The following is a 16,460-nucleotide window of genomic DNA, read 5'->3' as shown; positions in this document are numbered from 1 at the left end:
AGGTCAAGATGTGATTCCAAGTTAATTGAATGTCAAGGTCCAAGGAAAGCCATGAAGGTTTCTGAATCAAATCAAAACTGTACTGAACTACTGAACTGTAACATGTACTTAGCTGCATGTTAAAAACAAAAATACACAAAGAGCAGTGGGATAATGTTAAAATCAGGTGTCGAATAAAAACAGTAATGCAAACAAGAGAAAAAAATAAAAATGAGACTTTAATGGCCTTAGAACTCAATCATACCATTTTAAAATTTTATTAATCATAAAAAGTTATTTTCTAAACAATCTTTCAATGTAAGTGCTTTGTGAGTGCCCATGGTGCAACATAGCCTATACACAGCTACAGGAGTGTTAACTAATTAGTTGTTATCCTTATAAATTCAGTTATTTAAACAAGCAAGACAATGGCTGTTAACACCAGAAAATAGAAAATTTTTCAGTGAAAAGAAAAAAATAATACTTCCTATTCCAAGAAAATGCATTCCCACAAGGTCATCATCATTACATGCTGCATGACACTGCCATCAGGAACTGAAATTCACTGGCTGGTGAAAGAAGATAGTGGAACATTAAGATGAAGTGGAGCTGCAATTCTTTAAGCAGACTCATCAAGTCAGACATAGTTGGATAAACCCACCTAATACAGCAGGCAAAGTTCCTGTGCAGGAACCCCGAAACTGGGGAGAGAACTAGCAACTTAAATTCAACAGAATCACAGAAATGTTTGAGTTGAAAGGGACTTTTAAAGGTCATGCAGTCCAACTCTCCTGCAATGAACAGGGACACCTACGCTACATGGGGTTGCTTACAGTCTCATCCAGCCTGACCTTGAATATCTCCAGGAACAGGTGGTCATTGGTGGTCCACACTGTGGACCATCATGTTCCTAGACTCCTCATAAAAGAAACCAGAAGCAGGCTCCAAAAAGTCTGTGAAAGTTTGCTGATATTCAGAGGCACTCAATGAGCCTGGACTCTAGGGTCGCCGTCAGGCTACATCTTCCTTGATTTTGGCTTGAGAGTACAGTAAGTGCAGTCAGAACACTGAAATACAGGATGTTTGATTCATGAATTATTTATTCATTTATTTATAATCTGATTTGGGCCAGAAAGTTTGATGATTCACAGCAATACACTGAACTTCCACAGATTTGTGGGTAAACTGGGTAAACACCAGCAAGCCTAGGGCCAAGACTCACACAGGACTTCTACTAACAGAATCCAAGAAATGGTGTTGGTTACAGAGTACGGTGCAGGTATGCAGTTAGACAACACTAAATTAGACACAACACTAGTTCTTTTCCTTTAACATTGATGAAGAAAGCTGCACACATCAGAGATTGGTAATGTTACTCTAGAAGAGAATAAAAGATGAAAATGAATATTGAGCCTGAAGCTCTAAATCAAACCAAATGCATTCAGGAGAAATCTTCAACATATTTAAGGAAGAGATGAAGAAAAACTGAGCAGTCTAGAAACTGAAACCCTCGTTCCTGTCAAAAACAAAACAATATAAAACAAAGCAACCACAAAAACAATGTAGCAGAGCATTAAGTTTCAGGCTCTTTCCTTAATGACCAAGGACTTCTGTGCTGTAACTGCACAGTGACACTTCAATTACTCAAGCTGTCAAGACCTTTCTTGTCACAAGATTTTACCTGCAATTCTTATTTATGCAATGGAATGCCTCAAGGCCAGATAATTGGAACACTCCCCTGTACTTATCAAAAAGTTAATGTGTTTCTAGATGTACTCTAGCATGGGACTGCAAGCTTAAGAATAGCTGCTGTTGTTCTTATGCAGAAAGCCATGCATATAAGCAAATTTATTGTTTTTCATCCTTTCTGAAGCAGCCCAGAACAAGCCAGTTTTCATTACATTTTGCAAATTATGCTTCAGATCATCTGTAGTATCTTTTTAGCACCACTTCCTCTCGGCCCAATTTCTACAAACTCATAGCTACCATGTAGAGCTCCCTCTTTTACAGTTTCCAGACTTGATTTTGAATTTGGGCCTGTGAAAAAAAGTAACAAATGTCAGATACTGTACATTCTTCTTCCTTGGATGTTTTCAAGACTGAGAAAGCCCTGAGCTACTTGCTCTGATGCCACAGCTGACCCTGAAACTTCACTAGTATACTTCCAATTTGAATTACCCTATGTATTCTTCAGTTTCCACTAAATACTCTGAGTAGAATCAGAGTAAAATGGATGCAAATATTTTAACTTGATTAAAAAAAAAAAAAACGTTGTACAGCATTGTGACACCATAGTGGTAAAGAGTTTTGCAACATTCCTCTTTTCACACAATGACTAGAAGTGTACATCTACCACCAAATCGACTTTGTGGTGCTACAGGAATAAGATACAGCAAAAAAAGCCATCTGTACTTCAGAGTTCATCTTCACCTTCATGCAATAGAATTGCTGAGAGATATTAAGAACTCTGCAAATTTATCAGGTGTCATTTAATCACCACTTCTGTTAAAATCATTTGTCTGTGTCAGCCCTCAGAACAATCTGCAAAATAAAAAAAAAATCCAGAAAACAAGGTCACCAGCTGCTATGTAGCATACAGCAAGTGGCCACATCCCATAAGCTCAAGTCATTCAAAGATCAGAAACTCACTCTGGTGGCCATGGTTTCTGTAGGGTAATTCTTTTTCTGCCTTCATATTTGTAAAGTAAAAAATGAAAAAAGTCAAGTAACTGAATGAGATTAATCTCAGTCTAGAGACTATAGAGACTAGGAAAGAAAACAAAAACTATACAGAATAAAACCCAAAACATGCTCCTATTGTGATCATACAGTCACTATATCTCAGTGAACAATAATCAGATTCCTATTGCACAATTAATAAAAGCACTGATAAGTTCTTTTTTGCTTTGTTTGAACTTATCTTGGTAAGCCAAAGGTCTGGGGCAATTGAGGTTGCACCCAGCTGCACCATTACCATAAACAACTGACCAGTCCCTCAGGCTACTTCAGTGTTAACTGAAATCAATATCTGGGAGCAGCGTGGCATAGAGAACCTACAGAACTCCAACGTCATCCAGACTGAAAAAGGGAAAGACCGTGTTTCCCTAAAGCATTTATTGTGCTCTAAAGATCACTTTCATCCAGCTCTAAAATGGATTTTCTAAGTCTCTCTTGAAATGCAAAATAGCTAGGAGGCCAAAAATGCATACCCTCTAACTTGAAGAGAAAATTAAAATTAAGAGAAAAAAAATTGCATTCCAATACCCTCTAACTCAAGCTTGAACACTGTAAACCATATATTAATGAAGCCAACTCTAGATTACCAGAATGTGTTATGCTCAGAAATAATGCAGAAGCCTGGAAACATTCTGCCCACCACAGCCATTCATCTGTTCTGTGATCCTGGCTGATGTGAATACAGCTTCAGATCACACAATCTCCTCTCAATTGCCTCCAAATAATTATTCTCATGCCCATTTTTTGGCTAGCAACAACTGCAACCTCTCACATGAAACAACAGCAACTACTAGCCAAAAAGAAGAAATTGGTGAAGACACCCAGTATACTGCATGTGACTTTCCTCAATCCAGCCTCTGGAGAGGAGAATCTGTTCTCAGCTTCCTATTCCTCCCCCTCGCTACAAATGCCAGCAGTTTAGACAGCTCTAGTTTCAGAGCAGTAAGAATTGATCTAAATACTGGAATGGTTTATACAGCCAAGCTCAATGCAGTCATTGACAATAACAAGTCTTCTTTTCCTCACTTTTTTCCACAGGCTCTTGGGTTCATTATCACAAGCTAACAGTTCTGCTTTAATCTGCCCTCAGAAGAAGGTTCTGCTCGCTAATTTCTCTTCCTTTTTTCTGCTTTTCAATACTATTTAGGAGTACAGCATCAACAAACAACAGACAGCCACAAGACAAAATCCCAAAACCATCTCAAATAGAACCCATACATTTTACAAATTATTTAAGTTTCATTTACTAAGCACATGCTTCAGTATTTACTAATCCTTCACAATACAACCTTTTTTTTTCATGGAAATAATGAGAATAATATAAACAACAACAACACAGCATTAAGATTACATGCTATAAAACGAGTTAAGGTAAAACCAGTTGAATACCTTTTTAATAAAAGGGCATTTATTTGCAAAGTACTCTACTGCAGTAGCAACCACAGTGCTATCTGCAAGTCCACTCCGGCAAGAGAAGTCATATGTGTATATGTATTACAACTCTGCTATGATTTTGTATGAATGGAAATACTACAATTTCACATATAAGGAGACAGAATATGAAAATGCTACCTTGGAGTTTCATGAGAAAGAAGTGGAATCCTAGGAGAATAAAGATATTCCAGGTTTTGTGATGGCTTATCCGGCTGCTGCTCAGAACAGTACTGGGTCAAGTCCAGCCCAAATACATATGGGAAAGCAGTCGGGAGTTGCTATGGTTCCAATCATTACGGCGAGGTAATGAAACAAATTCAGTGCATAAACAGACATTCCAACTTTAGTTAACGGACAAGATGATTCATTGTTATAATATGGCAAAGCTAAATGGAAAGACAAAGGCAGAGACACTAAACTGAGGACTAAGACTGGAAACTTCCAGATGTGAGTATAAAATGCCCCTGAGCCAGGGTTACTCAAAATATGAAATACTTCAGAATGTACTAAAACGAGATAGATTCTATAGTTCTGTCAGAGTAATCATTTCATCTAGCTCACAATTTAAACTATGAGATTCAAATTATCACGCAAGTGGTTTCTTTCCCATTTTAAAGCACACTTCGTATTTCCCAGTAAAGTGATTTGTGACCTCTGTCTGATTAAAACTCTCCAAATCTTCTTTAAAGAGAGCTCAGAAAAAAAAAATCTGGTTATGGATGGAGAGGAAGTCTTTGGTTTCTTAACTATATTTTCTGCACAAAAATCAGACTTAAATGATCATCATAAAATTGCACTTTCACTCCTCTAGATTCTAGACAGTAAGCTTGTCATTTGATTGTAAACTCAGATTTTGAATAATCTATGGCTTTGTAGTTACGGTTTCTTATTTGTAATTGTATGTGTTGCAATGTTAAGGTTTTATTAGCGTCATAAACAAATTCTTCCATGAACAAGGGGAAAAAATGGTACATACATTCACGTAGCAGGTATTTACAGATTTTATCATGCACATTTCTGGCCAAGAAGAATATTGCCTCTTTCTTTTTTTTAATACAATAATGTCAGAGTGAATTAATTTGAAAAACAATGCAGAAGCAAAAATATTTTTCAAGTATTAAAATATGGCATTTGAGTTACTGAGGACCCCAAGCTTCACTGAAGAAAAGAAAAACACACAATAGAAAAAAAACATAGAATTGAATTGGGGTTGGAAGGATCCTAAAAGACGATCTAGTTGCAAATGCCCTGCAGGGCAGGGACACATCCCACTAGATCATGTTGCCCAAAGCCCAATCCAACCTCGCCTTGAACACTTCCAGGGATGGGGGCATCCACAGCTTCTCTGCGTAACCTGTTCTATTGCTTCACACTCTCACAGTAAAGAATTTCCTCCCTAAATCAAATCTGAATCTATTCTCTTTTAATTTAATGACATTACCCCTTGTCATATCATTACATGGCCTCATAAAAAGTCTCTTCCCATCAGCCAACACACTCAAGTCATTTTCCTTGGGGCTGTTCTTAATTCCATTTTCCACCCAGCTGGTATTTATGTTTGGAATTTCCCTGACACAGATGCAAAACCTTGCACTTGTCCTCGTTGAATTCCTAAGGTTCATACAAATCTCAAGTTTGTCAAGGACCCTCTGGATGGGATCCCTTCCTTCCAGCATGTTGACCACACCATATAGCTTTGTATCATCTGCAAAACTGATGAAGGTGCACTCAAGCCTACTGTCCATGCTGATGGCAAAGCTGTTAGATAGTGTCAGTCCCAACAGTCCCACTCAGCACTGGACATTAGATCTTTTCAGTGTGATCATCCAGCCAATTACTTATCCACCAAGTGGTCCATCCATCAAATTCATGTCTTTGCAGCTTAGAGAGAAAAATGTCATGTAGGATAAGAACGTCATATGGGATAGTGTCAAATGCTTTGCACAAGTCCAGGTGGATTATCTCATTTGCTCTTCCTTCATCTGCCAATGCTGCAACCCTGTTGAAGGCCACCAAATTTGTCAGACAGAATTTGCCCTTAGTGGAGTTTTGCTTGCCACCAAACACTTCTTTGTTTTCTGTGTGCCTCAGCATAGTTTCCAGAAGGATCTGCTTCATGATCTTGCAGAATCTTTACATGATCCCTGACTAATGTAACAAGATTCCAGAAGCAGCTATTGTATCTGACTGTTAGTAGATCCAAACAGAAATAATGTCAATGTTCATATTTTATGAATATGTAGGCGAGTAAAAATGGTTTAAAATTTAAAGTTTACCTGCAGATTTTTCCAGCTAGGCACAAAAATCAGGCTAACTTGCTTTAAGAACATCTGCTATGTTAAGCAGACATATAACGCCTACATGAATTTCAGACATTTACTTTTACAAATACTACAATAAGCCACGGGCAAAAAGCGAGGTGGAGAGAGCTACGCCTCCAGCACAACAGAACATTTGGTTATGACTGCCTGAATACAACCAAGAACATTATTTCCCAGGAGACAGAGAAGGAAGAAAGAAGAAAGCTGACAGCACGTTGTGAATATTTCAGGAAAGATATGTGAAGATAAGACCACCTGAAATTGGAAAGCTTGTTAGACTTATTTCTCTGCTATCAACTGTAGAATTAGTCCTGTCCAGTGCAGTCACAATCAGAAGCTGTTAGCATATGCGTATACATCCAAGCACATCCATTGGAAAAACCATGACTTGTAGTTTTCTTCCTCTTGTACCTTCATCCTCCCTATCTTTCACTGGTTCAACACAGAGAAGTCTAGTTCTCTAGAGCAATAATATGCTGGAGACATTCAAGGTCAGGTTGGATGTGGCCTTGGGCAGCCTGATCTAGTGTGTGGCAGCCCTACTCATGGCAAGGGCTGATCTTTAAAGTCCCTTCCAACCTAAGCCATTCTCTGACTATGATTCTTACCTCGCTACTACATTTCTGTCACTCTCAGAAGGAAATGACACCAAACAGAAGGGGCAACAATAGTTTATGACATGTTTTGTGACAACTCTAGATAGGTTAAGGCAACAACTAGGTGAAACAGGGAAAAAATGGTTTTGTTTTAATATAGATCACACATTTTTTTATTGAGCCTACCTGAGCATGATCCAACATATTGGCATAACACCAATTGATCATATTGTGCTGATTTAAACACAGAGAACTTCCATTCTCTAAACTTGGCACACGTTGTAAGCAATTACAAGTATATATTTTAAGAAGTAATTGCTGTTTAAGACCTCACTGATGTATACACATAGTCCTACACATACATTTAGCACTATTTATTTACTTTTCCCCATTGTAATTGTTTTAGTACTAAGGATGCAGAACTACCGGCTTACTACAAAACTTTCACATAGCTTTAAATATGTATATAAAGTATTGCTTGCTCCTCAGCAGTTATTTTTGGTGGTGTCAGATAATGTAGACGCCTTTCTCTTTCACAGTTTTTAGTCACAAGCCTTCCATACCTTCTCTTCAAGGGATGAGACGCCCAGTACATTTCAAAGTTTTGTTGAGTAGTACAGAAAAACACTACTTAATGTAAACTGTGGTTTTCACAATGCTACTATTTAACATCTTCTGCTTAAAGAGGATCTGTAGAACTCTGGCTGTAGCCATCCATCTGGGTTTTCAAGCTCTTGGGAGATTTTACAGGTAAGAGGCTATTCTCAATCCAACACTAAATAATTTTAAAACAGGCTTTTTACAAGATCATTAACATATGTCATCTTACCACGATCTTGAACATTTTGTGTTGACAATTTTTTTTTTTTTGCTGTCTTCAAGTCCTACTTTATATTGCTTTGCATTTTCCATAGTGTCATACCACATAAAACAAGGTATTCTGTACATGCAATCATAAAGAAAATTTCATGTTTGTATTTTGTGTTTTTAAAAAATACAGAAAAGTCTCAGGTCACAATGCTGTAAATCTATGATTTGATTATGAAAAAGCATTGATTTACTTGCAACTGCTAAGATAAAGTTGTAATTAATAAAGCACTCAATAAGCACTCTTGATCTCAAATAGCTCTACATCAAAATAAAACAACAGCTATATTTATTCTCATCAAAGGTGAGAAGAACATCAAAGCTGGTTAATACTTGTCACTTGATGCAGTCCAAAGGCAGGCTTGCTCATATGTTCACAGCTCAGTGTGCCTGAAGCAGCCAGCCAGCCCTAGGTGATGACTGAGTAAACATCTTAATACATTGAAATGTTGTGCTTGGTCTTCACCTTGTGTCAACCATAACAGCATCATTGAGATCCACAGAGCTATGCCACATTTTACCAACATGAGTTAGCAGCCAACTGAAATGAGTTTTACAGCAAAAAGAATAGGAAAGAACAGTTTTGGTTTTTTCATTTTTTTTTTGTTTTTTTCCCTAGAAATTGAATTATTTCATATCCCTGCTGCCTCCCTGTTCTGTCATAAAAATATGAATGTTTCTTGGTCATTCTGATAATTGCATGCATGCAAGAATAAATGACAGGACACAGTTAAAACTGCTTACAGCTCATATACCACAGTTTTACTTTTGGGTATATCCTATAACTCCTCCAATCTTTAGCTTAAACATTAAGTAAATTTTCCACTCCAATGCAAAGTGGTCTATTATTACCTGATAAATAAATAAATAAGCAAATAAATAAATAAATGTCTGGAGTCCATTCTTGGAAAATAAAGCGTTTCTAAAACTTTGAATTTTTAAGAGGCACATCAAAGTAATACTCCACTTCCCCACCTTCACCTCTCGAAAAGATCTCACTGCAGCACACACAGTCAGCAGTAAGAACATACAGGATAGTTTTGTTTTTACCTTACATCTGCAGCTCTTATCAGATAGCAAATGATCCTGTAAAAAAGTCCACCTTGCAAAGTTGGCACAGCAGAAAAAGCAATTATCCTTAAATACTTTCCAAAAATAATTAGGATGCAAAATACATGTGCTTCAGTGTCATTTGGCATTCCATGGTGTTACAGTAATTACTTCAGTGAGAGTTTATGATACTTTACAAAAACACTTAAACAAAGCAATAGACGAAAGCACACCGCACCTTTTTGTTACTCTGAATCAGAACTGACTTACACATCTCCCCAACCAAACTAATTTACAGTACAGCTATTTTGATGCTATTCTCATCAGGACAACACACCATACACTGTAACTCAGTTATGAGGGCAAAGTTTCTGGCAGGAAGGGTTTCCATATGGCCTAATGCCCGCACCGCTGTTTGCAGGGCGCACTCTGGCTCTCCCCAGCTCAGTGCCAGAGCTCCCGTCGGCTCCAGGACATCACGTTTCGGTCTCTGCAATACCCACGATAACGGCTCTCAGAGGTGCCACCAACTCCTTTCTTTTTGCGATTCCCCACTACGCTCAGAAAGAGCAGCATAAAGATTTACAACCATACGCCGCTATTTTTATTCCCTAGCTGGATAGCACCTCCTCTCCTGCACAGTCATTTCCTTCAGAGTTCTGGTGATACCCACCGACAAAACCTCTGCTCGGACTTTTAGACTTTCTTTTTGAAAGAGGAGCAATTCGGCAATGCCCGGCGCTGGGCAGCCCCCACGCAAACCCCGGGGTTCGCCTTCGCACCAGCTCTGCTCCGGCGGTGTCACCTCCAGGCGCCGGGACTCCGCGCTCCCCGCAGCGCTCCGGGCGGAGCCGTGCGCGTCGCGAAGGGCACGAAGTTCCTGCGGGGGTGTCACGGCCAGCACAGCCTTTCAGGGTCGGGAGAGAAATGTCGGTGCTGCTCAGACCCGGCGATGAGCACCTCACTCTCCGAGCAACTGATGGGGGACGGGCGCAGGCACAGGGCAAGTGTTTTTCACAGCGCCTCCCGAGCATTAAGACAAAATACGGGCACGCCAAGAAAGATTTCTAGGACTCTTCCCAGGCTCGCTGCCGCTTGGCAGCCTGAAAGCTCCTTCCGCAACAATTAGAGAAGCCGCTATCACAGCGACATGTGGAAACGCACGCAAACAGCATTTCTCACCCCCCAACGCCTGCCGAACCCGGGACGCGTCGTGGAGTTTGGGGCGCTCGCTGCCCTCGCACCGCGGCGGGGCAGGAGGAGCAGCGGCCCGCGTCCTGACCGCCACCAGCGGGCAGCGTGAGTCCCCTGCCAGACGCTCCCATCCCGCCCCGCGAAGCCCCTTACCGTGCTGCTGCCGGGGCTTGCCGCCCGGCGCCTTCTCCTTCCTGCCGCTCCGCATCCGCCAGCACGCCGCCCCTCTGCCCAGCGCGCCGGCCATGCCGCGGGCGGGGCGGCCCCGCGCAGCGCCGGGCCCGGCGGGGACAGCGCGGGGCGGAGATGGGGCGCGGGACGCGGCGGAGCGGGGCGGGAGCACGCGGGGCCGGAGCAGCGCGGGGCCAGCGGTCCCGCCTCCCCCGGCCCGGCGTCAGGCAGCGGCCACGGGCAGCGCCGCCCGCGCCCCCCGCCCCGCTCCGCCCGCGGGGGCGGCGGGGCTGCCGGGGCTGGGCGGCTTTCCAGGTTGGGGGAATGACGGCGCTCATCGCAACCCAGCTCTCCCCACCCAAGCTCTGCCCGCCGGCAGTCCTCCCACAGCACCTTCCCCGAAAAACATGTGTACGTTACCTCCTGCCATCAAAATCACTGGTTCCGCACTCTCTCGACTCCTGCACGATGAGTAACTCAACCTGAGATTCCCACCTCCCACACGCCCGTGTGGGACAAGGCGGCAGCCTCCCGCCCCGCGTGCAACTCCTCGGTTCCGGGGATTCCGGTGAGAATCGCCCTCCCCTCACCCCGACGACACTCACGGCCCTTCCATAAGGGGCTGAGCGCGGTGCGAGGGCACAGTGCTCTCTGTTCTCGCAGTCAGATGCAATGATTCAAAAGTTGCGGGCACAGTGTTGAAATATTAACAGTTTTACAGGCAAGAAAAAGTAGTTTAAGAATGCTGCTTTAAGTCCCGAGGGTCTGGCAGTGCAGTGCAGAGTTCCATAAGTACAAATGATGCGTGCAACTCGTGCTTGCAATCTTGCTAATAAATCCACCCACGTGTCAAGTTATTGCAGCCACCACTACAGCTCCAGAAAGGTATTCCACAGCTGCTTTTTGATTTTTCATTCGCACATACCTACATGTCATCATCACCCCCACGAGGCATGGCACTCTGTCTGTGGGGATGCTATGAAAGGCAGAGACCTGGCATGCAGAATTTGCACTATTGGAAGGAAAGGGGAAGAGCCTCCGTCCTGTATCTCATCTTTGCTCCCCTAATGTCAAGAAGCTTATGGAGAAAAACGAGGATTCTAGCCTGGTCTAGTGGTTGGCAACCCTGCCAATGGCAGGGGGGTTGAAACTAGGCGATCTTTGAGGTCTGTTTCTACCCCAGCCATTTTATGATTCTGTGATTCGTCAGTACTGTAGTTAAAACTTATTCTTTGGAGATTCAATTAAATCAAATTATATTTAGAAACTGAAAAAATGGAGACCTCTTCTTCAGCACTGCAACTCCACCAGCCAAAGTGCAAAGGAGCCATAGTCTATCTACGTGATAAGAACACAGTTTTGTCCTCCAGCCTGAAGTTAAACTGTCTGCCTTATGAACAGTCCCTTTTGAGCAGTGCTGACTGCCCACCAGCTGCCCCTGTTGCCCTCTGTCCCACCTGCGGGCTACAGCCCTGACGTGGGTCAAAGTCAGAGCAAGCGATGCTGTGCACACTGCAATACAGAGGTTTACATCAGTGCCAAGAGTGATTCATGCGAGCAAGGAACGCTGACCTTGACCTGATGTGTACACATGCAGCCTGTGGTGATGAATGTAACAGAATAAATGGCTGGATATGAGTGCCTACTCCCTCTCGTAGGGCTGTTCTTGCTCAGTTCTGTTGTGTTGTAACACAAGTAATAACTCATTTTCTTGCCCTCATAATATCGCATTTAGAAAGCTGCTATTCTTCTCTGCCTGAAGGCTCTGGAATAAATACGCTCCCCAAACAATTGATTTTAATCAAATATATTTCTATCACTTGATTCAGTTTCTGTTATTATTGATAATGACTACAAAAGTGGGCATTGTCTCACTGCTGCTCCACATCAGGGTGGTTTTTACAGCAAACATCTTTTGTTAGATGTACTTCTATAAATGTATTTACCCAGGGGAGAGGAAGAGAAAAACAGAAGAAAATACAACTCCTTACACAAAGAGTGTGAAACTCCTACAGCTATTAGTTAAGATGCAAATTAAGAATGGGGTATAAAATATTCTGTAGAGAGTACTCTTTTAAAATGATATAAAATATATATAGCATATAAAACACAGAAGTAGTTTGAAAAACTCCACAGTAGTTGGAGGCAGAATTAGTATTCCAGAACAGGTTTAATAAATAGAGGAAATAAAAAGCCCTGACCTGCTTACAGTTAGAATCACAGAATCATAGAATGGTTTGGATTGGAAAGGACCTTAAAGACCAGTTTTGGGGTTTTATGCAAAGAGATTTTTTTTGCAGAAACTTCCACAAATGAAAAACAAACAAACAAACAAACAAACAAAAATATATTCACAGTCCCTTCCTGGAAGACTGTTTTTTTCCATGTTCAACATTTAATAACTTTCCTTATTTATTTATTTTTATCAAGGAAACATGAAAGTCACAAGGGCCTTCTTAAATATTGCACAGTGTAGCAGCTGTGATTTAAAGGACTGTCACACTTATTCATCATAGGCAACTAAAGGCACAATAGAGAACATAAGCAGCAGCATCTGTTGAAAGGGAAAGGTACAGAAATCATAAAATGATAATACTGAAATGCTGTATGATACCTCTATGGCTCATACTTTCAGTCCCTGAGTGTAGCATCATAAATTGCATGCTAATGTTTGTTTGTCCTTCTGTTCCCAACTCATCTAATGTTGAAGATGTACAACCATTTTGTTGAAGATGTACAACCATCTCTTTGTATTAATGTGGGTTTGTTTTCCCACTGGTGAAGAAGTGTTTGGATGTCATACCTCTCTGTTAAATGTATTCATTGCAAAGATGCATTAAACAGTCTGGAGATTTGAACACATATTCTAAACATTGCTTACACTGAGCTGGCTTGCACAGACCTTCACAAAAAGGAGTATTACCATGCTCACTTTTCTGCTGAGCCATTTTTCGTTTTACCTAAGAATAATATGGAAGAGTTCCCTACAGTGCTGTTTCTCAGTGCTGAAATTACTACACTTGTTTTCTTTGGGAAGGAGAATAGCAAGTACCTCCTGCATGTTCTATCAGCCTGAAGCCATGACCCCAGATCTGGGAGCAGTAAGGTGTCAGCTTGGTCAGCAGTAGCAACCCAGCTCTAACCTGGGAAACCCACCACAGCTCTGCCCCAGCTCATCTTCCAGTCCCAGACTTGCTGGCAACATGCTTATAAATTTGCCACTAACAAGAATTCCCTCTCACTGCCTTTTTGTACTGAAGATAAGTATGTTCTCCTTATGCAGCCAAACAGAGAAGAGCTAGATGGGGCAGAAAAGCAGTTCACATACTGATACCAATTCCTTATAAAGCACTGCTTCACATCTGTGGGGAATCTATGCCCTTCCAGGAGGTGCCTCCAGGTTATATGTTGGTGATTTTATACAATCCTGATAGAAAGCAGAATAACCACAGGCAGCATTTTGCTGGGCTAACTTACCTGCCTGCAGCCACTCTCCGCACTTTTGTGCCAGTGCTGGGATAAGGCATTGCTATGGATCAGCCTGTGTGTTCTCCTTCTCCTCATCCCAGTGCAGGCGGAATCAGAAAGGCAGTCATTAGCTTTGGTATCTGCCCAAGGATGGGGTTCATAAACATGAGGAAAATCAACTTTTCACACCAGTAGATAGTGATAGGACAAGGGGGGATGGTTTTAAACTAAAGGAAAGATTTAGATTGGATGTCAGGGAAGTTTTTTACTGAGAAAGTGTAGAGGTGATGGAACAGTTGCCCAGAGACGTTGTGGTTGTCCCATTCCTAGAGGTGTTTAAGACCAGGTTGGATAGGACCCTGGGCAATCTGATCTACTACTTGATCTGGTGGTTGGCAACCCTGCCTATGGCAGGGGGCTGGAGCTTGATGATCCTTGAGGTTCCTTACAACCCAAGCCATTCTATGATTCTAGGAAGGCAAGACACAGAGCAAGGACCAGGCTACGATGTCTTTTGCCTTGGGGACAACAGTGTCCAACCACAACTGTATGTTCCTCAGTACAATCCTCCTGAGTCTTGTATCTTTTACATGCACAGAGCAGCAGTGCACACCTGCACACCCTGGCACCAAGTCCAGCAAAGGCAGCCATGATCCACACCAGTTCCAAAGCATGAGAGTCACTACTGGCACTGGCTATTTGAAGACAGCTTCAAGCCCAATCTCAACCAAGTCTCAACCACACATCCTGTGCTCATAATTGTTTCATGAAGCTACGCGTGGGTTTAGAGGGTGAGATACCCATCATAAAAGGGAATGTATAATAGAGTCAAGGTGTAATACTGAAATTTTGGCTGAAAATACAGCCACTATAATTCTATTCTCAATAAAGCAGAAATAGTAACTTACTTTTTTATCTACAAAGTTTAATTTCTAGGCTATATATTTGCAAAATTCATATTACACTAGACTTCTCAGAATCTTCCTTTTTCTCCTACTCCTAAAAACTATGGAAAAAAAAAAATGTAACTGGGAGATAATGATGCACAGAAGCAACATTTCTATTCTCTGTGCCTTTGCCTCTGTTCCTTCAGTTATTATGCCCAAGAACAGGAAACTTGTTTTTCAGCAAGGAGAGTGGGGATGCATTTCCAATGGAGAGGACAGAAGATGCAAATCGCAAGCTGCACCTACCTTTTTCATATCACACAGAGTTTGATCCAGTGAAAAGAAAGTGAGGATCTGCCCAAGAGCCCAGGGTACTGGGTGGAGGCAGAACTGATACTTCATGCAGATATGAAGATTTCAAAAGCCCATAGAAGACAGCTTTGACCTTAGAGCATTTGAGTTACTATTCTGGAAGCTCAGGTTGGCCATGATCCTATTGTGTTGAATGTCAAAAGTCCATTTTATCCAAACTGTACTCAAAATCTGATCAGAGGGAACTACTTGAATCCCAGTCCTGGTGCTGAGATGTTGCTGAGAGACAGAAATTCACCACCATTTGTTAGCTCATAGATAAATGAGGAGGCTTCTGAATGAAGTAATTGTTGTAAAAACAGGTATAAAGAGGATTTACTGTTCTTTCTGGTTAGGTAAGTTCTGATGACAGAATCCAAAACTAGCATAAATGAAATTCTTGTTTTCAAAATTGTAAAGTTATTGAACGGGTGCCTCATAGTCCCTGATGAAATGAAGTGCTGCTCAAGAGCTGGATCAGAAGACACACAGCCTTTAGGATTTGCACAAGAGGGGATCCCAAGAGGGCATGCTGCTCCCAGGTATTTACCAGAACTCCTGCTTTGAATATCTTAGAGAAATGGGATTTTAGATAAATATAGAGCAAATGCATGCACAGGGATCTCTGAAAGAAGAATTAGAAGGTCAGTCACAAAGGGCTAAATTCAGTTTATTATTACTCCAGCCACAGGAAATAAGAACAAAATAGCTGTGATGAGAAAGTTCAAGCAGTTCTTCCTTTCTCCTTCTCTCTTCCAGAACTAAGTAGATTTTCCTTGAAGCTTCTGAATCCTTTAGCAAACAATATTTTTTTACATGTTTCATGTGATCTACAAACCAGATTGCTTCCTGTGCTAGTTACCAATCTTTCTCAGTTCAAGTCAATCTCTGTTAAATTTGTTTCCCTGTTACTGTGAGAGATTAATCTGCTGTGATTTATATTAAAAGATCAGTGGTAATATAAATTAAAATCAATTTAACATGGCCCAAGTGATGGAATTTAGACCAAAAATTCAGTTTTTACACTTGCGAACAGAAATGTAAATTTTATACTCTAGCTAGAATAAAATACTGCAGCAGGAATTCACTCTGCAAAAAAGAACCTGCAAGTCCTTTTCCACCCATCACCTTCTTCAGGGTTCAGCAAGTCAGACACAGCCTTCATTTCTATTTGCAGCTCTGCAGGAAGCTGCAGAAAACCTATCGCCAGGGGCTGCGAAAGGAGCGCACTGAACGAGCTATTACCTCCTCTGGCTGTGCATTTTTCTGCCAACAGCTGCTACATCTGTAGTGGCCCTCCAGCACAAGGGAGGCTGCAGCAGCATGCTGAAACCCTCACGCAGGCTCCATGGTACTACTGGCTGCAGACGGTTTGTTTGCCTTTTGTTTCTATAGCCGTAATTTGG

General features: G+C 41.6%; 1 protein-coding gene across 3 annotated transcripts in view; it reads right to left on the bottom strand.

Moving 5' to 3' along the window:
- The window catches only part of ZNF385D (zinc finger protein 385D), a 394,225-nt gene extending 383,764 nt beyond the window's left edge, over positions 1–10,461 (bottom strand). For 2 of the 3 annotated variants that reach the window (XM_031590217.2, XM_090142579.1), the window contains exon 1: positions 10,331–10,461. In XM_031590217.2, coding sequence (XP_031446077.2) covers positions 10,331–10,424 — 94 coding nt within the window. In that variant the 5' untranslated portion in view covers positions 10,425–10,461. The remainder of the gene's footprint in view (positions 1–10,330) is intronic. The other variant, XM_090142580.1, reaches the window with a different exon arrangement.
- Positions 10,462–16,460: the final 5,999 nt, after the last annotated feature.

This window comes from Phasianus colchicus, chromosome 6, assembly GCF_987193195.1.
Source record: "Phasianus colchicus chromosome 6, bPhaCol1.hap1.1, whole genome shotgun sequence".
NCBI classification, from domain to species: domain Eukaryota; kingdom Metazoa; phylum Chordata; class Aves; order Galliformes; family Phasianidae; genus Phasianus; species Phasianus colchicus.
Note: the sequence above shows the minus strand (reverse complement) of the source record. Positions and strands in the feature narration are given on the sequence as shown.